This window comes from Carettochelys insculpta, chromosome 1 (assembly GCF_033958435.1).
Source record: "Carettochelys insculpta isolate YL-2023 chromosome 1, ASM3395843v1, whole genome shotgun sequence".
In the NCBI taxonomy this organism is placed as follows: Eukaryota; Metazoa; Chordata; order Testudines; family Carettochelyidae; genus Carettochelys; species Carettochelys insculpta.
In genome coordinates, this window is record NC_134137.1 from 362914018 (window position 1) to 362938857 (window position 24840).

Below are 24840 nucleotides of genomic sequence, written 5' to 3' on the forward strand. Positions count from 1 at the left end.
GGCTGGGCACAAGCATCACAAGAGACAATGACTGACTGCATTGTTTGGCACTTCCAGAAATAACAAAACAAGCAGGATATTATTTGCTGAGTCTTGAACTACCCCAAATGTTCTGATAGGGGAAAATTATTACATGTTTCAGGACTGTAGCTCTACAGATACAAGGAGAACATAGATGCCATCCCTTACATACATGATCCCTTCCCAGCAGGGCTGGCCTTAAGCTAAATAGATCCCTAGGTAACAGTGGTTTCAGTGATACCCTCCAGTTGTTAAACTTTTCCATATCTTATTTCTAATTTCATTTCTAATCCATTTCATGATTTTGATCCACAATTTGCAGGCATGCTTTATTCCCATCATCTGAGAGGATAAGTTCACATGCTAAGATATGAAAACATATTTATTTGTACCATATAATATAGAAATAAAATATTGTTTCTTCTCAGCTTATAGAAACTTCTAAATTTAAGAATAACTGAAATGTACTAACATCAGGAAATTTAATTCTGAACTGACATTGGGTTGACCAGTTTTAAATACTGTTACAATAGGTTAAAGCCTTAGAATGTTAACCCCTTGTCCTCAAAGCTATTCACATATTAGGAAAAGTTATTCAGCTCTACATCATAACTGAACTGAGAACTTGGGGTGTAGAGCAGTATCACCTCTATTTTTTCATCCATGGGTGGAACAAATTTTGTTTGTGCACCAAGGCTTATGTGTACATGCACCACCAATAGAAACACATGCTGGCGACTGTCGGATCTGGGCTATTCACCTGGGTGGCATCTAAAACCCTTTTCAGTTGCTGCCCAAGCACTCAGCTTTCAGGGAACTCTGGTAGAGAGTGTTTCCCCTGTGGCAAAAAGTGATGGATATAATCAAATTTGACATAGAGTTGTTATTATTTAATGCACAAACATTCCCCATATTTCAGCATCTTGTGAACGTTTGTACAATTGTTCAAAAATCTCTCCCTGTAAACTGGAAGTTTACTAAGGTCATACAAAAAATCTCAAGTCTTTTAGTGGTATTTAATAACCCTGAAAATTTTCTTGGGTGGACACTCAAGCAGTGTCACTGAACAAGTAAACTCCCTTTTGAATTTTTCTTGAAGTTTCACATCACCTCATCTCTGCCCTCATAATCAAACAGTCTCTTCTTCCGATGAATACAAGTTTCTTGAAGAAAGGTTCAACCTTTAAGTTTTCCATTATGTCTTCGGCAGTGATGGCATCTTTAAATCTGTCTTTGTGGACCATAATGAAATCAAGACTACTTTATATCAATGATAGGTCAGTAATAGCAGTGATGTCAATCAACTGCACTGATAATGCCTTGATGGCAATGTTCACTTGGAACAGCATATCATGCTGAACCACAATTAAGATCAGAAATTTTGAAGTCCATGATCTGGTTTGCACCTCATGTTGGATTCCAGCCCTGGATTCATTCAACTGCACCAATTCCATCAGAACACTATAAACCTTAATCGCTTGGTACCTCTCTGGATCTACACTGTCCAATGCAGCTATCCAAGTGAGCATCACTTGGAAGCATCATGATCAGGTATGAAATTGATAGCTGATGCTGAAAACAGGACATATGTCCTTTTGTGGTACTCCTGAAGAGAGAGACTGAATTTAAAGATGGTGCCACATCTGTCACAACCAGACTGAGGGAAGGACAGTTATGAGGCACAAAGAAAATTTGTATTGTTATATACAGCACAAGGATCTTTGTCTGGACATTAATCTTTTTGTTCTTCATGCTCATGCCTTTGTTCTAGCCTTCACCATGACAGTCCTGAAGCTTTTTATTATTATTGTTCAAAGTGTTCATAAACAGTTTTTTGTTAAGCCTTTTCCAGAAAAGTCATTCACAAACTGGAAACCAATAAATTGTTCCTTTTCTTCGATACAGACAACATCATTGTCAATAAATCTTAATGTAAATGACATCTTTTCACTGTGACCAATGGCAAGACAGCAGCTCATTATCATGATGTAGTACTTCACTTTGCTGAGATACATCAATATATTTTCTAGTATCTTCCGTTCAATAGTCAGTCAATTCATTTCAAATTGTTTTGCTGCAGTAATGAGCTCTGGCTTCTTTATGAACTACTCAATTTACGTGTTCATGCATGAAATCATTGTATTTGCCAAGGAACTCTACCAAACCAAGGAAATTACCATTATTTTCAGTGAACAACATATGAAACTAGACTCAAAAAGACAAATTACTGTATTGTTTTCAAGGAAGAGAATAATTGAGATCAGACATTTAAGCCTGTTCCTCCAGTGATTGTGGTTTTTTTCTTTCTTTTTTTAAACGTGAATAAATGCATAGACAGAGAAAACCAAGGCATTAATGAACTGGAAACGACACAATCTGCATCCATTTGAAGTAGTCGGTAAAGTGGTCAGGTAACTTTTTTCATGTTTCAGAGCATCATCTAAGTTATGCCAGTAATTGTATCTGGAAAGCACAATGACTTGGCATTCTTGTCAAAGACTATGCCACAGAACCTAAACACTTTGTGAAATGATTTGGATTAAACGAGCCATCACTGATTCAGTGTCTCACCATACACAAGCACTCTTTCTTTCAGTGTGACATTGAGAAGTGCCATTTCTGCTCACTTACTGGGAACACCATAGCCTTGATTTTTTTTTTTTTTTTCCCCGCTTGGTCTGTTCCAAATTGCTGCCTGTGCCTTGCTCATCAGGATTGGTGTTACGTGAACGGTGCATATCAAATTCTGCCAGTGTCTATCCTCGCCATCCTCTTCCACATATGGATGAAGGCCTTGGGATATTCTTCCAATCTGAACTTCAACAGATGTAGAGTACCTAACCCAACAGTCTCGTTGGTGACTCCCTATTGCACTCAAGCTTTGCCCAATTGATTCCGCAAAAAGACTTCTTGCGCTACCTCACTTACTCTGCAAACTGGCCTCCATCCTTTTTCTGTTGATTCTCCGTAATTGCATGGACAGGACCTGAGTCTCCTGTTTCTGATACTGTTGCTCATGGCAGTCTGCTGCTATTGTGTCATTAGCAAATGACTCTATCTTTCCCTTAGAGCCCAAATCTTTCCTTATGCCAATACTGACTCACATGCCCGCTTTTTTCACCATATGTCATAGGCAGGGCTTCTCCCCAGCTTCCAATCATTTGCTGCCAAGTTTAGTCTCCTTTAGGGTTATTTTGTTACTATAGCCCAATAAACAAAAAAAGTCTTAGCTCATCCTTTTTCTCCCCAGTTTCAGAGACATCCCTTTGCCAGGGTCTCCGGTGCTTGTAATCTAAGTGTGCGTGTGTAAAAAATCTCATACAGCTGGAAGATCTTGAGAGATCTTTGAGTCCAGTACCCTTGCCCTCTCAGAAGGGCCAAGTACCATCCCTGACAGATTTTTTTAAAATCTATTTGCCCCAGACCCCTAAATGGCCACCTTGAGGGTTGAACTCTCAATCCTGGGTTTACAAGGCCAATGCTCAAACCATTGAGAGATCCCTCACTCCACTTCCTAGTTCTACTCAGCTCTTCTGTCTTCCTGGAGTAGTGCTTCCTTGAACATCTAGCTCCTTTCTCCAGGGGTCCACCACAGGACTTAGCGCCACTCCTCTCTGACTTTACTTTTCCAAGCATAGCTTGTCCCTGTCATCCCTCTCATTTTCTGCTCTCAGGTAGCTCTATACAAGTCTAGGCGTAGCCCAGTTCACTTTCTTTGACTGTATTGGGTTCACCTACAGCTGTTGTGTCACAGGGGAGCTCGGCCCGGTTCTATGCAATGGGACAGCTACCCTGTGACACTTAACCTTTTTAGCAACTCTGACTCTTTGAGATGTGCAGTCCTCATGGTTTCCATAACTTCTCCCTTCCTCCCCACTATTACTCTGTCTACACTGTCTGTCTGGATAGTATGGGTGAAGGAACCAAGCCATCCACTGGTCTGCTCCAGCCTATTCATGCTCAAACTGGGGGCATGAAGGCATGCAAGTTGCGGATGCACATTACGAAGTATAGCTACTGTAGGGAAGTACCTATTGATCTGCTCTTTCTAAGGTAACTAACATGAATCAGTGTGCTCTTATGTTTTAACACAGTACTTGTGTTAAGCAATAGTTAGAAGTTAGAGCAAGAGGGGATGAGATACTTTTTCAGTGTGTGAGCTGCAAAGAGAAGAGTTTCCTTAAATTCAGTGTATTCTGAAAACACAGTTAATGGAAATACTATGCAATAACAATCTATAGATGAAAAAACTTGTTTAATCTTCAAAGGTTAGACGCATTTTGCTCTTTCCTATCAGCAGCACATTTATTTTCTTAAGTTGCTCTGTAATATTTTTGTACTAGCACAACATTTTTGTATTGTACTGTGAACCCATCCTTAAAGCTCAGTTTTCCCCCAGCCATCTTCATACTTTCCCCCAGGTCGAATGACACATGATGGAACTCCACAAAATTTTTGCCTGTTGAGGTTTATGTGCCTTATAGCTGTGTTTTAGACAGTTTATGCCTGAGATTATAAGGAGGGGACATATGAGAGAAAATAGCAGCAGCTGGTGTAAATACAGCTTTTCTGATTTCCATCAGTTGAGGATCTGTCTAGGAATATATGCATGGTTCTCTGTAGTCGTGTCTGTCCCATGAAAGCTCATCACCTAATAAATTATTTTTTTAGTCCTTAAAATGCTACATGACTGCTGGTTTGTTTTGCTAGAATACAGACTTACACAGCCATCTCTCTGTTACTATGGTTCTGTGTGTGAGAGATGCTCTATGAGACAGTATGTGAGATTTGTGTGCAATCTCTGAATCCTGCTTTGCTCTACAGCATGCAGGCTGTAATAGTTGTGCCTCCAACACATCTCTCAATTGCTTGGCATGACATCCCGTGCTGACAAGTTGGTCATTATGTGCTGTTATTGAGAATAAGGAAATCCTGCCGTTGTAGGGAGTTAGCTTCTAGGGGTTCTTAATTTGTTCTCTTACAGGAAGGAACCCATTAGGCCTGTGCTGTGATGAATGTTAACATAACACAACTAAATCAATCAATATAAAGGTGCAGATTAGTAAAGCAATCTATCCAGTGGCTAGAGCAGGGGACTGCAAGTGAAGGCTCTCCTGTATTTGACTCTGTCAACATTTATTTATGCCATGGTCTGAAGAAGTGGGTCTGTCCCACGAAAGCTCACCTAATAAACAATTTTGCTAGTCTTTAAAGTGCTACTTGACTGCTTTTTGTTTTGATAGTGTATATACTAGCACGGCTTCCTCTCTGTTACTATTTATTTATTGTGTGAACCTGGGCAACTCCATGACTTCTCTGCTTCAATGACCATTTGTAAACAGAAAGGCAGTCCAGTAGCACTTTAAAGACTAACAAAATAATTTACTAGGTGGTGAGCTACCGTGGGACAGACCCACTTCTTCAGACCATAGCCATACCAGAACAGACTCTCTGTTACATTTCTAAACTGGTTATAGTAGCTCATACCTACCTCATTTTCATTGGTTCTAGGGCCTTTTACAACACTTTGGCAGCGTAAAGGGGCCTTGAAGTGAGTGTCAAAATGATTTTCGCTTCCTTTAATAAATATTTACATGTAAATGCATATAAATGAGTCTCTCATTCCCTTGGTTTTTAAGTGTGCTCTGACACTTTTTTTTTTTTTGCATAAAAGAGACAAGTACAATTTTATTGTTCGTTGGACTGTTGGCAATATTCACTGTATTAGGGTCTCTTGTGTGTTTAAAAAAAAAAGTGCTTACTTTATACTGAATGAAGGGTTTGCCTCCATGTTTATACTCACTGGGAAACGGTCATGAAAATCAACATTTTACTGAGCTGAGCCATGTAGGGAAGGGTATGACACAATGAGAGTACTATCACTCGACAGCATCTGCTGGTATATTGAAATAGGTCTACAAAATTACACTGGGTTCTAGCAGTTGGGAAGGAATTGCTGTCCTGTTTATTTTCAATGAATGCTTAGCTATATCCATTATGTAAACATCCTACTTATAGTAAGCCAGTAAGGACATGACGTACAGACTGTTTATTTTGAGAAGTAAACTGCTCTGGATTAGGAAGGAATTAAAACATAGATGCAGGTATTGCTGGCAGTTACGTAGCTTTGTGATGTGTGGAAACCCTGAACAGTCCATTTTATTTGACTCTGCCTCACACTCTATCCCATACAAATTAGTCATTTTAACTAGGAAACAGCTTAAGGCCCTGATTCATGAAAGCACTTGAATACATTTAAAGCTTTAAACACATGCACAAATCCCATTGCCTTCCATGGGAGTTGAGCACATGTTCAAATGCCTTCCTGAATGCCAGCCTAAACTCTGTAAGAATCAGACACACCCATGCACATTTTGTGAGGCTATTACTTTTGACAATAGGAACTAAGATATTATGCACTAGGTCCCGAGGAGTTTTGTTGTAGGTGAGATTGGAAGTACTGCTGATTATCAAAGTTGTCTAACTCTTCCATTATAAGACCCTGGTTTTGGTTGCTTATAACTTTCAAATAGTTAACTGGGCTGAAATTCTGCATTTTGACAGAGATTAAATGCCTGTCTTCCACCTGAATAGAAACAGAGAGATAGCCGTGTTAGTCTATATTCTAATATAGATATAGATATTAGAATATAGACTAACACGGCTATCTCTCTGTTACTATTCAACATGCAAGGCAAGAAACTTTTTCAGCCATTTTGGAATGGAGATCCATCAACTACATGAATACTGTTAGTCTTTAAAGTACTACTGGACTGCTTTTTTGTCTTCCACCTGTGGACTCTATCACAACAGAAGGATTTATAAAATACTCTTCCCTGACATGTATGCCGAAGGGCCAAGAAACCAATATAGGTATATGGTGAAGACTGTGGAAATCCAAGGAGACATTCCTAGGCCCAAATTCTCAGAAGTATTTATAGGTTGGTTCTGTTCACTGCCTTGCCTTGCTTGAATTGCTCTATTAGATATATATACTACCAAGAAGAATACAGATTTTATCTCTCCTACTTCACATGTCACTGCCCAAATTACTAGGCTATTGGCTATCATGAGATGATATAAAGCCCTGTAGTTAACTTTATGGGCTCTTTCTCAATTTTAATTAACAAAATAGTCCTCAGTTCAAGCAACTACTTCTAAGGCAGTAGTTTCATGTTTAATTGTTATTGAGGTGCATGTTCAGGCATGGGAAAAATAAGGTCAGTATGGTAAAGAGGCTGAAATGAGGAAGGGGGCTAGTAACATCCAATGTGGATTCAATGCAAGATCCTAGAGATGTGCTGCAAAGCTGCCTTTAAAGAGCAGGTGGGTATTCCTCCTTGCAAAAGGAGTTCCCATTTGGTACAGAGTAGCGTGACCTGTTCCAAGCCACCTCTGTTTTATTCCTCTTTGGCATAGAGAAAGGGAGGCAACCTGGCTTGAGTGCACTGCACTCTGGCTGTTCCAAGTGGTTTTACAGCCCATAAGAGCTATCTCATGACAGTGCAAATTAGGTCAGCCCTGAGGGTACTCTAACATGTGCTTGGGGCCAAACCTTCCTAAAGTCACAGTTGCTCCCTCTTCACCACTTTCTTAGTGTGAGTTGAATAGAGCTATGATGCATCTGAGGGTCTGGAGCATAGTATTCAAGTACCATAATTTCCCACATTCATTGACATTTTTTGTTGGACAGAATAATTTGGCTGGAATACTTCTCATCCCATCCACCTTCTGTGGTGATAGAGAAATGCGAAAAGAGAACATGTCAGTGGTGGCATGTTTAGTGCTTATTTTTGATGTTTGACTGGACCTGTTGATTAAGAACCTTTTTCATACTAGGATAAATTAGTATTACGCCACCATAGGAAAAAAAGGAAGGGTAGGACCAGAAAAAGCAGGCATAGCTAATAGGGCTTGAAACTCTTGGAAAATTTTGATATAGGTTGCTGCACACCATTAAAAAAAACTCACTCTGAACTGAACATAGTAATGCAGGCTGTGTGAGTTGTGCACTGGTGTTTTATAATATCTTGGGATAGGAACCATGACTTCCTAAATGATTGTACAATACCTACTACAGTGTGGGTACAACAGGTTACATTTACTAAATAATAGTAATAAGTTAGGAAAATGGTCATGTTTGAGAAATATTGAGTAAATGTGAAGTATGGCACGACCCAGAACCACAGAGCCTGATTCCAATCTGACTCATGTAACTCTGACTTCTGTAACTGTTGATTTTTCACAGGTGTAACAGAGGAGTTTGGTCCCTTAGATTTATGCAGGGGCAGTCTGCAAGTGAAAAAGCAGTCCCTTTTATATATTGTGATCAAAGTATGTTAACAGAGCTGTGTGGGAAAGTTTTCATGTCACCTGCCCTGACTCTCTTTTTTTTAATTCCAACCACTGCTTTCAGTCTCTCATTAAAATTAATTCAAACCCTCCCCTGTGGATTAGAGGAAACAGAGGCTATCAAAAACCTCCAGAAGACGCAAATCTCAGCTAAGCTTTAATTATCCTTTATTCTCATTTGAAAGGACGCTTTCTTGAAGTGCTGGGTTTGTGATCAGAGAGTAGGTGGATCCTATTGAATAAATACCTGATTTAAGGGAAAGATTGTTGATAGCTAAGTCTTGAATTAGAAGTATCAGTTCAGTAGCTTAGATCCTCATAAGACAACCTGCACACGGTCCATCTAAGTAGTCCTGTTATGTAAGGTAATAACTTGGTTCCAAGAAGAACACCTGATGACTACTTTGATTTTGTGACTGAAGGGATTTTGGAGAAGTGTATACAAGTGTTTTATGAATAATTTTGTCATGAAAATATTGTTTTTCTTGGAGTAAGCCAGTAATGAGGCGAATATATTTTCATTAAAATCTATTTTTAATCTACATCTAAATGGTTTTATTTTTCAACTCTGAATGTATGATTACCAGAAATTCAGTGATTGCAAATCTTTATCCCCATTCTGCATACTTAGTTCACCCTGCAATAGATATTGAATGTTTTCCTTGCACTTTTGTATTACCAAAACAGTACCTAAAATCCGTTTAATATTATAAAAGAGAGAGGATCTGTTTATATTTGGAGAATAATATTTGCCTTTTAAGATAAATTGAATTAAGGCCAGTTTAACTCTAAAATGTGTGTCCACACAGAGGTTTAATGCATTTTAACTTATCCTCTTTAAATTCACACCTTTAGTTAATTTGGATTACTTTTTCGGAGTTCTCCTGATGCAGTGAAGCCCTAAGTCCTACATTCAAATGTGACACTGGAATTTAGAAACCCAAGTCCCATTTTCAGAATAGGTTTAGGCACTTAAGAAAAAAAAAAAAGGGTCACTGAAAACCTGTGGTATTTAGGCTCCTAATTTCCAAAACCACCTTTGAAAACAGGACTTGTCTACACCAATACATTCAATGAAACTGAAATGACACTGCTTATAGATCATGTGCTCTGCCGAAGGGACTCTATTGACACTTTCACTTGACAACTTTTTTCTCTTCCTGAAGACTGTCTGTCACGGCAATATCTCTTAGTATGGTCCTGTACAAAGTCTGACTGACTCTTACATTTTTGGAACCACTTAACCTCTGATTTCCATATAGAGTTTGAGGGCTGGTAGTGAAGTGTATATGTGCTAATTTTCCCAAATGTGGCTTAATCATCAAAAAATCAGGGTATAAAAATTTTCCATCTTCTTAGTTTCCATGGAGTTTCAAAGATATATGAAACTAAATTAAAATATACCACATTAAAACATACAAAAGCCAAACTGGTGATAGTTACATACACACTGTACATGGAATATATCTTTAGAAGCATCACTTATTGATTCAAAGGTTAATAATGTCCATGATGTTATAAGGTAATGATTGCCCAATAAAGATAATCTGGATTCACTTCAGAGACCAAATAGACTTAATAAAATAAAACAGGTTGGGTTTAACAATTTAAATGTTTTATGTCTTTAAAATATCATGTGACTCTTTCAATTATTAAGATAGAGAACACTTCAAAAACTACTATACAACTGGGTGTTAGTAGGCCAAACTCTGTCAGTTTTTCAGTATAAAAAACATACATATAAATTCTACAGTGTATTGAAGTCTACAGTATGCGTTACTCCATGCTCATACCAATGTAACTGAGACCAAAAGTTGGACCAGCATGCCCAATGACAGAATGCCCATTTCCAGTCAATGTATACCTGTGGCATTGAAATCTTTTTGCTATAATATGCAGGGTGTTTCATTTAAAAGATGTGCTTACAACATAAATCCAAGGGAGATCTTATATTGTGTATTTTGGGTGTCCTGATGTTAACTGATAACAGTAAATAGATAACATTTTAATTAAAAAATATTAATCTTTTAAAATCAAAAGATACATATCAGTGCAAACCTATACAGATGTCCAGGATATTTTCCAGTAGAGGTCAATGGAATTTGGTGATTGGCAGCTGTTAAGATAATTTAATAGAAAAGTATGCAAGCTAGCATTGGTTGAACAGCTGTGAAAGAGATGCTGGACCAATTGTATTTAGATTACTGATAAGGTAATCTCCCCAGTGATTTGTTACATTCAAATTACAATAACAGAATTGCCTTAAAAAAAGGTGCAGTTTCAGTGCTGTCTAACTCATAATGTAGCAAAACCCAAAGGTTCTGACTGAAAACGTTTTCCAGTTTTAGAAAAATTAAAATAGATATGGCCTTCATAACAGCATTAAAGATCATATGCTTGTGTAAATTTGGTTCATGTTACATCTGGAATAAAAAATGATTGATTGCTAATATTCCTAGTTCGTCACAATAGTGTAAGCATTTACCCATAGACTGTATCATTTCTCTTTTGTATTTTTTCTGCTGATCTTATCTTGAAAGTGAAGGGTAATTATTAAAGTCCAATACAGTGTCATAAAACCAGGTAATCCAACAGAATCCTGGGCCTCTGAGCAAGGTGAGAGGAGGGTGCAGCTCTGTGCTCCAGGGAGTGATGAGCTGGGCCACCAACCATCCATTCCACCCAGACTGCATTTCCCCAACCCAGCACCATTGGAAACGTGCTGCTAGATGACCTGCCGCAGTGCTCTGGTGGCAAGATAGAGGACCTGGGTCTCTGGCCACTAAGGCTGCCACAGTAGTGGTGGCAGCAGCAGGAAGCCCTGGCCCTTCAAAATTGCTGTGCCATGGGGCAGTTTTACCCACTTTGCTCTTTCCCTTCCCCATCCCCTGTTGGTAGGTCTGCATAAAAGAAATGCTGTCACAAGCCTCACTAATACCTTCTTTCTTTACAAAGCATTCATGCCCAAAATCTAATCAGAGAATTCTTAGATTATTTTAATGGATATTGGAGTAAGTGGTGCAAAATTAATTACATTGAACAAAACCTCAACACAGCCCTGCTCTGAGGAAGCTGTAATGGATAGTGCTGGTTTGAATTATATCTCAACAAAAGGGTTTCCTTAGCTGTTCTGGTTATTATTCTGTTTTCTATCTGTGACATTTCTTGCATACCCATATAATACCGTCTTTTCACAACAGACCAGATTCTGCTACCTGTTGTTCACCTTAGTCCTTGAGTTAGAAGGGTATCAGAGAGATAGCCGTGTTAGTCTGCATCTTTGAGAGCAACAAGAAGTCCAGTGGCACCTTATAGACTAACAGATATTTTGGAGCATAAGCTTTCGTGGGCAAAGACCCGCTTCATCAGATGCATAAGTGAGGGGTGGGGTTTCCAGAGGGGCATTTAAAGAGTGGGGTCCCAGTAAAAGGGAGGGCCAGAGCTGACAAGCTCTTTTCAGCAAGGTGGAAATGGCCCATTATCAGTATTATGTATCAAAAGAGGAAAAAACAAGTCAGATCACACAGGGGGACGTGGGCCCATTGTCGGAATCTAATGGGGAGATGTTAACACCCAGGGCAGAAAAGCTGCTTTTGTAAGGGGCCAGCCACTCCCAGTCTCTGTTTAATCCTTTGTTGATTGGAGTCAAATTTGCAAATAAATTTGCAGCTCAGAAATTTCTCTCTCCATTTGATTGTTTGAAATTTCTTTGTTTTTAGGACTGCTACTTTTAACTCTGTTACTGAGTGTCCAGGGAGATTGAAGTGCTCTCCCACAGGTGTCTGTACATTACCATTCCTGATGTCTGATTTACATCCATTTATTCTTTTATGTAGAGACTGTCCAGTTTGGCCAATGTAAATTGCAGTGGGGCATTGCTGGCACATGAAAGCATATATTATATTAATAGATGTACAGGTAAAGGAGCACCTGATGGTGTGCCTGATGTCAGGTCCCATGATGATGTCACTGGTGTAGATATGTGAGCAGAGTTAGCAGTGAGGTTTGTTGCAGGGATTGGTTCCAGGTTTAGAGTTACTGTGCAGTGATCTATAGTTGCTGGTGAAAATTTGTTTAAGGTTGGCAGGCTGTCTGTAGGTGAGGACAGGCCTGCCTCCCAAGATCTGTGAGAGTGAAGGATCATTGTCCAGTTAGAAGGGGTTATTTTTTTGTGAGCAATAGTGTCAGAATCAAGCTGAAGGACAGTATTCATCTGGGCTATCAAGTACAATTACTAAAAATGAGATTGTAGATCAGTTTTTTCAGAAGAAAATAGAGGGCACTGGCCACATATGAGTCTAGATTGAGTTGCAGCATCTATCCACAAAAATGGAACTGACTGCTGTATGGCTAGTGTGTGCTTGTCTCATTTCTCTCTCGTTTCAGATGTTGAATCCTATCCCTGCAGTCTCTTTCTGGGCATGGTGTGCCGCTCTATTATGTGGTGCCTTGTAAGGATCTCTGCCTTTTTTTATCCCACACACGTTTATTGGCCGGGTAGAGTGTCCCTTAAGCACCTGCTCTGTTCCCTGAAAAGAATTCAGGGCAGGGAGAGCGTCTGTTTTCTTCCATGCATAGCCAACTTTACACAAAGGGTCAGATATACAGGCTGCCTCTACACTAGCAAGTTCTTTCAAAATATTTTTTGAAAGAAGGGGGCTTTTTCAAATGATCCTGAAGAGCATCTACACACACAAAGCATTATTTCAAAACTATATTGAAGGAATGAGGCGCTCCTTTAGAAATCGCTCTTCCTGTGCCATTTCAGGAGGAGCACCCCCTTTCGAAAGAAAATATGTAGACAATCCACAGGCCTCCTGGGGCCTGACTTTTTGATCCCTCGTCTGTTCTTTTGAAAGAGCAGGGACTGTGTAGATAGCTCTTTTGATCCACTTTTTTGTGAGTGGACAGACTCTTTTGAAAGAAGTTCTTTTGGAAGAGAACTTCCAGCAGGGCTTCTTTTGAAAGATCTCTGTAGTGCAGACATAGCCACAATGATGTTTAAGAGCAATTTCAGAAATTACAAATGTTAAAATAAGGCAGAAGAAAACTATGCAGTACCTAGAGCGAGATACATAACTGTATATCGTATGTGAGCACTCATTCGGTGCACAATGGCTAACAAAAGCCTAGTGAAACAAGTTGACTCATCTTTTATCTATCATAAGGCATTACAATGTGAGATAATTAACTTAAGGCAAAACAATGGAAGTGGGAAAATTACTGAAAGTAGAGAAAGTAGCTACCCGCTCATTTCATTAGCAAGCAAGTTCTGACACAATTCTGAATTTATAGTTCACCTGTACAGTCATCAGTAATGGGCTTGGGCCATATCCAATTCTCATTGCAGACAAGGGGAGATTTTTAGCCTCTTCCATGGAAAGTGGAGATTGTCCTGGATTGCAAGCAGTTGAAAAAATGGGATCATGATTAATTGTAAACACTTCAGAAAGAACATTGGGCTAAATATAGCATTTTGGATCAAACTTCCATAACTACAAGATGTTTGCCTGAATTAGGAGTGAGGAAGTACTGATCACAAGATCCAGAGTCTCTCTTATTTATTACACATTCTGCTTTGCAAACTCCAGCAAAGCCATAGTTGAACTGGCATAAAATTAGTATAGGTAAGCAGATTAGCAAGCCTTGAGTATGGACCCTGAAATTTAACTCATGACATTCATATTAGTTATGTCTGTGATTTGTCTATTGCGTTCTCAAATGAAAGAAAAAAATAGTAAAAATAAAACAGACTTGCATTTCTTGCACAAGCAAAACTGCTATTAACTTCATGAGGAAGGATCTGATCCTTAACCTCTCTGGCTCTGTCTACACTGGAGAATTTTGTCAACAAAACCCAGTGGCTGTACTAAAAATGCATTCTGTCGACATACTGTTGACAGAATTGGCACTTTTGTTGACAGTCTTCTTCCTCTCCCCCTCCCCCATGAGGCAGAATGCCTTTCTCGACAGTCTGACAAAAAAAGCCATGTGGATGCTCTGGGGGCCTCTCTGTTAACAGACAGTGCTTCCAAGTCACTGGGCAGCCCTATGTGCTGTGCTTCCAGTTGGCCATTCTGTGGAGAGAGTGGCCAAGCAGTCCGACTTCTTTGTTAACAGAGCGGATTGACAGAGCTATCTGCTTTCATGTGTGGCCTCTATCTGTCAACAGAAGTTTTCTTGGAAGATATCTTCCAACAGTAACTTCTGTCTACAAATGACTATAGTGTAGACATAACCTTATATGCATGACTGGATTGAAATTACATTAATAAAATAAAATAAATGTGTATTGAAAAGTGTATGGGGAACAATTCTACCAAACTGCTTTGATGAACCCAGTATTCAGATTTAAGTGAAAGATACACAGTCATCAAAAACTTCTACTAAAATGTCTTGTAGCATCAAAACAGAAAGATTAAAGCAAATGTAAATATTTAGGGATTGGAAATGTCAGAGTTAATTAAATAAGCAAAGACCATAACATGGATCATAGCCTTAAAGGAGCTTGCAATGATGTCATTGAGAGTAGAATATAGCTTGCTGTTTCTTAAACAATTGAAACTCCATGGGGCTTCAGAGAGAGGAAAAGTGAAAGCTCATCATAATTAGACAATTTGCAACATATGGTATATTGCCAAGTATTAAGTTTAGTAACTTGCAACAATCCTATTGCAGGTCAGTTGGGAATAACCACACCTAACATGATAAAGTCTTCATTATTTCTGAAGTATTTCCATCCACTATAGATCTACATTTTACAGATGAGATTAAGGGCATATCACAATGGTTACAGCTTTACAGAGAAATGATCAAGTTGACAGGAATGAATACGAGCTGAAGACGTGGAATGGAAATAAGAAAATGGTCTCCGAGCAATCATTCAAGAAAGAGAATCTGTCCAGTTACAGCAAAAGTTGGAGTACTATTGTCATCTTCTCAATAAAATAACTGGGGAAAGCCTACAGCAAGCCAACCAATGGTTACTGGAGCAGGGAAATATTGGGCTTGTCTACACTACCTCCCTACTTTGAAGAGAGGATGGTAAGTAGGTTGTCAGGAGATTATTAATGAAATTTCTGTGCTGCATATGCAGCAATTCATTAAGTTAATTCTCCCCCATGGGAACTTCGAAGTGTTAAATTTCGAAGTGCCAGCTCTCATGTAGCCGTGGCTAACCCAACGGTACTTCGAAGTCCCTTTACTCCTCAAAATTAATAAGCTCCCGACACCCTACTTGCCATCCTCCCTTCAAAGTAGGGAGGTAGCGTAGACACGGCGTTGTGTGTCTGTGAAGGTTATGTGCAAAGCAGGCTTCCACACTTCAATATGAAAAAAAATGACTAAGGATCTTGGATTTTAGACATTACCATTAATTATACTGAGTTTGTGAAGATATTGATCATGTTACTCCTAGCCTTGTCATTCAACCTTTGTTGAAATATGGGTTTATTTAAAAAAACTGATCAACAGTACCTAATCAGTATGACTAGCTGTCAGTGAAAAGAATTGATCAACATCATTTGCTCTTCCAGAAATGTGTCCTTTTATCATAATCTCATCTGTGCTTACCTGCTGAATACGAACAAGCAATGTTGTGTGAAAAGAACTTAAAACTAATATATTTGAGGAGGTAGAAAAAATATTTGGTGCAGGTATCATTGCCTTAATCTTCTGCAACCCTGCACAGAATATCAAAACAGGCAGTGAATGGTTATGTTCTTTGCCAAAGTAATTAATGAAACATCTGAAAAACAAGCAACGTGACTTCGGAGAATATGTAGCCTTTCTGTCACTGGCTTAACACCACCCTAATCAGGATCAGTAGTGAGACAGAATCAGCAATACCTGAACTGAGTTGCATGTCGTCAAGCTCGTTTGTCTCACCCTCAGCTCCTAATGTATAGTAGGTTGTTTCTGATTTCATATCAGGTTTTGCAATATTACAGCTCCAGTGCTGTGAGTTCTGATTTACAATGGCATGGCATTAGAATTAAGCCCTAGAAACATGATCCAATGCCAACTAAAGTCAATGGGTTACTTTGAGGGGCATTGGATTGGACCCTAAGGGTGAAATAATAGCTTTATTAAAGTCAGTTGGAGTATTGCCATTGACTTCACTGGAGCCAAAATTTCCCTGTTGGTGGTATTGTATTTAACACCTTTATCTTTTCTGTAAAGAAGCCAACAACTGAATGGGCAGGAAGTATGAACTATCTCTACATACCTTTTCAAATCAAAACAGACTCACGTTTTCAGAGCAGTGTTAAGGAAGATGCAATTGCTCTTGAATATGCTGTAGCTCTTTGCCTTAATGAGAGCTTCAGATAACAGGGCTATTACTTAACACTATCACTAGACAGTAAATTAGAAAACGAAGTAATGCTTAAAGCAGAATCAGTAGATGTAGCATTATTAGAACTTAAGTAATAGCATGTCATTTCAGCTCTCTGCCAAGTAGAGTGGATAGCTGATGGTGTCTTATCTGATTTTTGCACTGGTTTCACATTTGTATAACTCAGTGGAGTTAATCCTGATTACACCAGAATACCTGGGAGCAGAATCACATGCTGGGGAATTTAAACTGAAAAAGTTAGAGTGGGGGAAAAAGCATAAAGGCTTTTGACAGTTACAATATGTGAAGAATTAGCACATAAAAATAACCTCAATGCATTTCTAACCAGAAGATTCCTAAAGACAAGTTAAGCTGTCAGTCATTTGTATCACTCACCATTCAGCAAAGAGAGTCAACATCTGAATCAGTCATTACAATGTAAAGAAAAATTAGTAAAGTTTCAAACAAAATGCAAATAAATGAACTGGAGCACAATGCAATTGAATTCTAAAACTTGACAAGAATCCAGAATTATTTCTTCATGGGAAGGTGTTTTTCTTCTTGTTACATAAGAAATTTGAGAAAGTAGGTAGAATGATTTTTAAGAGTGTAACATTGTATCTTGTTCTTTTACACACCATCTTGCCTCCAGAAAGAAGCTAGAGGACAGGTGGTTGTTGGTTTTTTTTTTTAAACAAAAACAGTGTGGTGCGTAATCTGAGTTCCTTACTGATTTTTGGCTCATTCTCCTTTCATGAAAGCTCCTTTTCATGCCAATGACTTTGCCTGAATCGGGCTTGTGAACGTTGAGCAAAATCTGAGGAAGACTTCAGGGTTTGTCTCAATGTATATTGTACTACAGCTCCTTAATTTTGCTCTAATCCTCTTGGGATATTCACATTTACTACTTTCCCCATCTGGAGGCCTGAGCATGTCTCCTTGCCAGCACACCTTCAGGTGTGGAAGTCAGGGTCTTAAACGCTAGATTGGAATACTGCCGAGCCGTTGTGGAATATACCCCCACCACCCATTTCTAGGCCCCTTCTAGTATCTCCATAGCCCATGACAAGATTTAACTCTTAGTATTAAAAATATTTCAGTGTGGATAAATAATGTAGACTTGTCTTGAAAGGGCCAAGTAAAAGTTTTGGATCTCAAATATCTATAGAAAGAGAAAAATGAAGGAAAGGTATGTTTATAAATGTGGTCTCAATGCCTATTTTTACAACAAATTTCATGAGAGTGGGCATGTCTGTGTTTTATATCTGAGAATAGCTGAAATGGTTCTGTGAATACTTGGAACAAAGAAGGAACTCATTCTTGGGTTAAATACCACAGCTGTGTAGACATGACTGAGAACTAGACAATGAAATTGGCTATAAACCTCAGTGAAACTGACCCATCTAATTTTGTTAGTCTGAAGGCCAAATATAATGCTAGATTGTAAACTACAAAAAAGTTAATTGGCTTTTTTTTCCAAATTATTCCTGTTTCAGTGAACTGAGATGTTCTTAGTAATATAAGTAAAGAGCTCGTTTAACATGTGGCTTTTATCTCAACAGCTGATCACATTTTTCTTTTGTCCATTTCTTCCGAGACTACATAAAATTGCTTGTGACTGTCCAGAAACATTACAGAAAGATGAAAGATTTAGTCTTTGCAGTTAATTTACCTCAGTTGGCCAGATTCATCCTCAAGTATGTGTCTGCAACTCTTGTTGACTGTAGAGAACTAAATTTGGTCTCACTAGTTTCCTGGGGCAAAATTCACATATACCACAAGTTCTTCAAACAGGATTTCATTAGGCCTTAAATGGTGTCACAGCCTTGAGCAGAATTTCATTCATAGTTCAGTGCTTCTGAAACTGATCTTAGCCCTTCATTCATGACATTTGCAAATATGGTAATCTTCAGGTGCCTAACAGTGCATGTAAAGTCAGTGGGGCTGCCTGTGTGCTCAAAATGAAGTGTCTATGATATCAGGACATTAGCCCAAGTCGTCTTGACCAGTATCAAATTAACAAAAAACCTTAACTTTATCTTGCAGAGATGTTGGAAACCAACAATGTAATCACTTTCAATGGACTAGCCAATAGCTCCAACTACCACACTTTCCTTTTGGATGAGGAACGGAGTAGACTTTATGTTGGAGCAAAGGATCACATATTTTCTTTCAACCTGGTTAACATCAAGGATTATCAAAAGGTATCTTCAATCCTACTATTGTTTAACAAAACTGGTGGTAAAAATCTAGTTTTGCAGAAGTATAATGTATAAACTGCTGATAGATGTAAGCTACATTTAAGTTGTCGTTATATCATATGACCGAAGACTCCCTAAAAGTTTGTTGGAGTTAAAATAATAGGCCAAGTCTGGACCTGACTTTTTAATATTTATACTAATTTTCTGTGTGTGTGTGTGTACACAGATGAACATTTTAATGAGCAACAGGCTGGAGTGTGAATCTATCCCACATTAATCTGTGGTTCCAATTGTCCATGTGAACCCTGCTGAAGCATACCAAATGTTTTTTGTTCTACTCACTATTCAAAGAGGGACAAGTCAGGGCATACAAACAGAATGAGAGTGGTAGCCATGTTAGTCTTTATCCACCAAACAACAAGAAGTCCTGTGGCACCTTTATAGACCAACAGAATTTTTGGAGCATAAGCTTTTGTGGGTAAAGAAATCACTTTGTCAGATGCACACTGACAAAGTGGATCTTTGCCCATGAAAGCTTAAGCTCCAAACAAATACTGCATATCAAGAAGTTCAGTGTGGAATGAGTGGTCAGCAGGCATGGTAGATTCAGACCCCTTCTTGCCATGGGGTGAGAAAAAAATGTTGTAGAAAAGCTGCAAGTCACAAAGATAGGAAATATGCAGTGTATGATTTTTAGCTACTAATTTTAGAGAACATACATTAAATCTCACTTTAATGTTTTGTAATTATTTGTGCCTGTCATGTGGTTGGAGCCTGGGCAGAACTGTTAAAGCTCTAGTATATTTTTACAGAGATATTATATAATCATTTTATATAATACATTAAATGTATCATAAAAGGTTAATCTCTAGATCCTAAGGTGAACCATAAAATTGTGGGATTTTCTATGCTTATATTTATGCAATCAAGCTTTTAAGCTTTGAAAGCTCTGGTGCTAATGTCTACTCATTTCTTTCTCTCTGTCTTCTATTCCATGTCCGCTATACCCACAGTAGAATAGTCTGTTTTCACATCTCATAATAAGGAAGATTTGATGGAAATGTAGTAACAAAATAGCAGTAGCACCGGTACATGAATGTACATTACCATAAGCCAGTTATTTACCACCAAACAGTCCATATTTTTTTATGTTTACTGCTCAGTCAAATGAAGATGACTGTCATGACAGCTCTCACAAAAAGGTCACATGACCTTGCACTATTTTTTGAGAGTGGGGCCATGTCATTGTTTCTGAGGGTGAGTCTTAATTTCTTTTCCTTTTTCTTTGAATGGCTTAAAGAAGTGCATTTCTGCTTCTCATAAACCATAATAGATTGCATGCTAATCAAAGAGTGACAGATTGGTAGGAGCTCTTTGCTGTTGATAGAGGACATTACTTTTAGTAAAAGTTGTAGACATAAATTAAAAGCTGATGTGTAGTTCAACTGTGTGTTAGGATATGATTCTGCTTCAGCCCGAAATGTTGTTTTCTCCTTTTTCTTTTCTTTTTTAACAAGATTTTCCAAACAGTAAGAAGGTAAACACAGAGATGGAAGTTTGATTTATTATGTTCAACCATTTAAAATCCCACAACTTTTATGGTGTGTTTTAGATTCAACTTTTATGAAAGATAGATTGCTTCAGTACCAGTGGATTTTTTTCTTGGTATTCCTGACCTTTTGCCCATTTGCCTATTAGCTTCCTAAAATGATAGCAATAAATACTTTGTGTTCTGTATTCTGAAGGAAGACAGACCATTCATTTGTATTCTCTAAGGAAAAAGATAAAAGGAAAATGGAGTGTTTTCTTTTCTATTCTCTTTAGAGCAGCGATAAAGGAAACTGGCTATTTATTTCTATCCTCTGAGGGATTCATAGTTTAATGCAAAAAACATGTGGAATAATTAAAAGGAAGAATGGTGCTTCCACAGTAGAAAACTTCTTTCTGACTTTTAGGGAAGTGTACCTTCCATACTTTAGTCTTTAGAACACTTCTAAAGCATTGTGTGAAATAATAAATGGGCATTATATTAAAAAAACAATAATTACTATTGATGGCTCAAAACTTCAGCTTCAAAATGTGATTTGAACATTAGAAAAGATTTTTGAGAATTTTTGTATCTGCCTAATTACAAAGACCATGGTCTATGGAAAAAAAACTAGATCCCAATCAAAACTGTTCCAGAGTCTTACCTGGGTTTGGATCTCAGGTTGTGGTTCAGGTTCACCTCTTATTAGTAATAATCACATGTAAATTGAACCTCTCTAATCTGGAACTCTCTCATCCAGCAAGCTCCATAATCCAGCATGATTTTAGTTAGCTGGACACCACTTACGGGAGAGGCCAAGTTTCCTGTAGTCCCATAACATTTATTTACAGCCACCAGTCCTGGCTCTACGTGTTCTGTTCTGTTGTTCAGCTGTAAGTTACCCCTAAATGTCTGAGCCCAGTAAGCAGTGGAAATGGTGGTAATGCACTAGAAAATATTGACCTCCCATCGTTCAGCAATTTTTTTCCAGCTCCAGTCAAGTCCCAAGTGTTCCAGATGAGAGAGAGTTCAACTTGTAGTCCCATCATTTTTGAGCAGGCATCTCTGCTGATTTCTGCCTAAACTCTGGAAGCAAATTATGGCTTCAGTAAATTATCCAAACTAAGAACAGATTCACCTGTTCATTATAATGGTTTAAATTCACTGACTTTCCGAACAAGTCAACAGAGTTGCAGCATTGTCAGAGGACAATTTGACGTTCCCACCTTCAGAGATGGGAAGAGCTGCCAAGACAATATAGGAACTTTTCCCCAAACCTTGAACTGATTGGGTATTGAAACTTTAGGGAGGACGGATTATTTTTTTTTCCCCCCAATGTGGTAAAATTTAATTTTCACTGTTCCTTACGCTTCTTAAGACAGGAAGAAAAGGAAGAAAAATCCTTTGGGAGACCATGTTCTCATGGAATTTTCAGCCCAAATTTACAGATTCAAAAAGCTCAATTTTTTTGGACTATTAAAGGAAGAATCTGAATTTTAGGGTGTTGATCTATCCTCAATCTCAAAACATCACTTACACCTGCCATCATCCTATGTTTCCCTTTACTTTATAAATACAGTATGATATATTGAATACCAAGTTTATAATCCACTCTTGTGGATAATCATTATCTGAAGTTACCAACTGAATCGTAACCTGGCATTATGCAAGATCATGTTTTGTTTTATTTTATATATAATGCCTAAAATATTTTCAGCTGACATGAATAATTTGACTGAAGTGGTCCCTGTGTTTTCTATGTAGGTACTGAGATACTCTTGGTACCGGAAGCATGATTAGGGAGTAATACTGAAATAACTGTATAGATATTTGTAGTCACTGATGCAACTCAATAGCATCGAACTAATACATCTTTATACATTTATTCAAAGAATGGGAAGTAAAAGTGCATGACAATATGAACCGAACAGTCACAAGTACCAGTTAAGTTATAGTAGTCCCAGACTCAGTTAAAAGACACACTATAATAGCTATCTAACATGAACAAGAAAATGCAAGTTTTGTCTCCGTTCCATTCAGATCAATATTTACATAGTGGTACAACTGAATGGAAAATCAACCTCTTTGTGTCCTTATTTTCCAAGTCAGCAGTGGAGGTCCACATTATACATATGTATTTATAATCTCCTTTGCCAGGCTTGCCATCACACACTCTTTGTACTGGTTATGCTCCCCCTCCCTGCCCCCAGTGAAAGGAATAAAGAGAGGAAAAGAACTGAGTAAAGAGACTATATAGTACTTGGTATGCTATCTGTGATTGTTGGAGCATGAAATGGCATAAAGTAATTTTATTTTATTTCTTTTAGATTGTTTGGCCTGTCTCACATACCCGAAGAGATGAGTGCAAGTGGGCTGGAAAAGATATTCTGGTAAGTACAAATCTTTATAATCGTGTTTTTGGTTTTGTGAAGGATTTCAATATTTTATGAAGCCTAGTGTTAATTTTTAAAGCATTATTTTTCCCAAGATTACTCTTCTTTCCCTGACACGAGACTTGGGTCATCAGGTTTTTGGTTGGTTGGGTATTTTGGTTCAAGAATGCATTCTTATCTTGAATGCATAAGCAGATGAAAATCATGCAAATCAAAACAGAAAATACTGATCAACGCACTCACTAAAGTGAGAATCATTGATTCTTCTTTAATTTTTTTCTGATTTCTTTAATTTTACAATGACTTAGCCCTGATCATCTGATAAGCTCCACATAGACCCTTGTGCACACTTGATACTTCACGGAAGTGGGCCTCCATGTAGGTTTTCTGAGGTTTTCTCTTGTAATGGAATTGACTGCAGAATTGAGGCCTAAGTGGTTTTAACTTTCTGTGTCAATTTGGGTGCCTCAGAAAAGAAGCAGTTATATAATACATACTTCGCTATGGCTTCTGTCTCTTATTCACATCACCATCTTTACATATAATACGTATATATGAGCGTGAAAAAGATTTGGCCAATAGTACTAATAATAATATGATAACATAATATGGCCCCTTTTCATCTTGAGAGATGGTGGTTATCAGTGGTGGTGAGGATCTATAGGCATTGTTTGGGTTTTCAGCTTCTCTCGTGGCTTATTTATCCATTATTGGATTTGCAGGGTTGATTGCAATGACCGCGTGTCAGTCTAATTCTGAATTCTCGAGTCAGAGTTTTTCCTTCTAAGACAAAGTTCTTTTGCATGGTTTGCACATATACTATCAAAGGATGATGTGCCCTGTCATAGCAATCGTCACTGGTATTTCGATCTGATTATGTAGATTATGTAGAGGTAGACATCGAGCTGGACAACTGGGAAGAACTAGCAGACGACCGCAGCAGATGGAGGCAGGGGTTACACAAGGGCCTTCAGAAGGGCGAGATGAAGATCAGACAGCTAGCAGAGGAGAAGCGAGCGCACAGAAAGCACACTAAGGACTTGCCAGACACCCACCACATCTGCAAGAGATGCAGCAAGGACTGTTACTCTCGTGTGGGCCTTCATAGTCACAGTAGACGTTGTAAATGAAGTCCTCAATTTGAAACTATAAAGGGCGCGATCCATAGTCTATGCAGACTGAAGGATGCCTACTACTATGTAGATTACCCAGAATTTGGATCGATGCTGAATTTTTTCATGGTGTTTTTCCATGTAACCTTGAATCTTAGTTTTGGTCTTCCTCTTGTTCTCAACCCACATGACGGTTCACTGAAGACGATTTCTTTGGAAAGACGTTCGTCACCCATTCTTCTGACAATAATCTCGGGCTGTGGCCACGCTTGGCCAAAACTTTGAAATGGCCATTTCAAACATTACTAATGAGGCATTGAATTGAATTTTCAGCACCTCATTAGCATTAGGACGCTTCTGGTTGCGGCACTTAGAAAATGCGTGGCTTGGCGTGGCTACACGGGGGTCCTTTTCGAAAGGACCCTGCTCCTTTCGAAATCCCCTTATTCCTCTCAGGGGAGGGGAATAAGGGGATTTCAAAAGGAGTGGGGGTCCTTTCGAAAAGGACCCCCGTGTAGCTGCGCTGAGCCGTGCACTTTCGAAGTGCTGTGGCAGGAAGCATCCTAATGCTAATGAGGCGCTGAATATTCAATTGAACGCCACATTAGTAATCTTCAAAATGTCCATTTGCATGGCCATTTCGAAGTTTTGGCCAAGTGTGGCCACAGCCTCAGTGTATATTAATAGTTTAGTCCTGCCTCCCATTACAGATGATGAAAGAGAGATGATATGCATACATCACAAGCCAACTGGGCACATGCATAGTGGGCCAAATGGGAAATCAGTTAAGTTGCAATAGTATTTTAGTTTGGAAAAGAGAAGATTGAGGGGAGACGTGATAGCAGTTTTTAGGTATCTAAAGGGTGTCATAAGGAGGACAGAGAAAACTTGTTCTTTT

The 24840-nt window shown here is 38.5% G+C and overlaps 1 protein-coding gene across 1 annotated transcript in view; it reads left to right on the forward strand.

The window, feature by feature from the left end:
- Positions 1 to 24840, forward strand: part of SEMA3A (semaphorin 3A) — a 221023-nt gene that overhangs the window by 39836 nt on the left and 156347 nt on the right. The window contains exons 2-3 of the mRNA XM_074984169.1: positions 18755 to 18912; positions 22765 to 22827. Of these exons, the coding sequence (XP_074840270.1) occupies positions 18755 to 18912; positions 22765 to 22827 (221 nt within the window). The remainder of the gene's footprint in view (positions 1 to 18754; positions 18913 to 22764; positions 22828 to 24840) is intronic.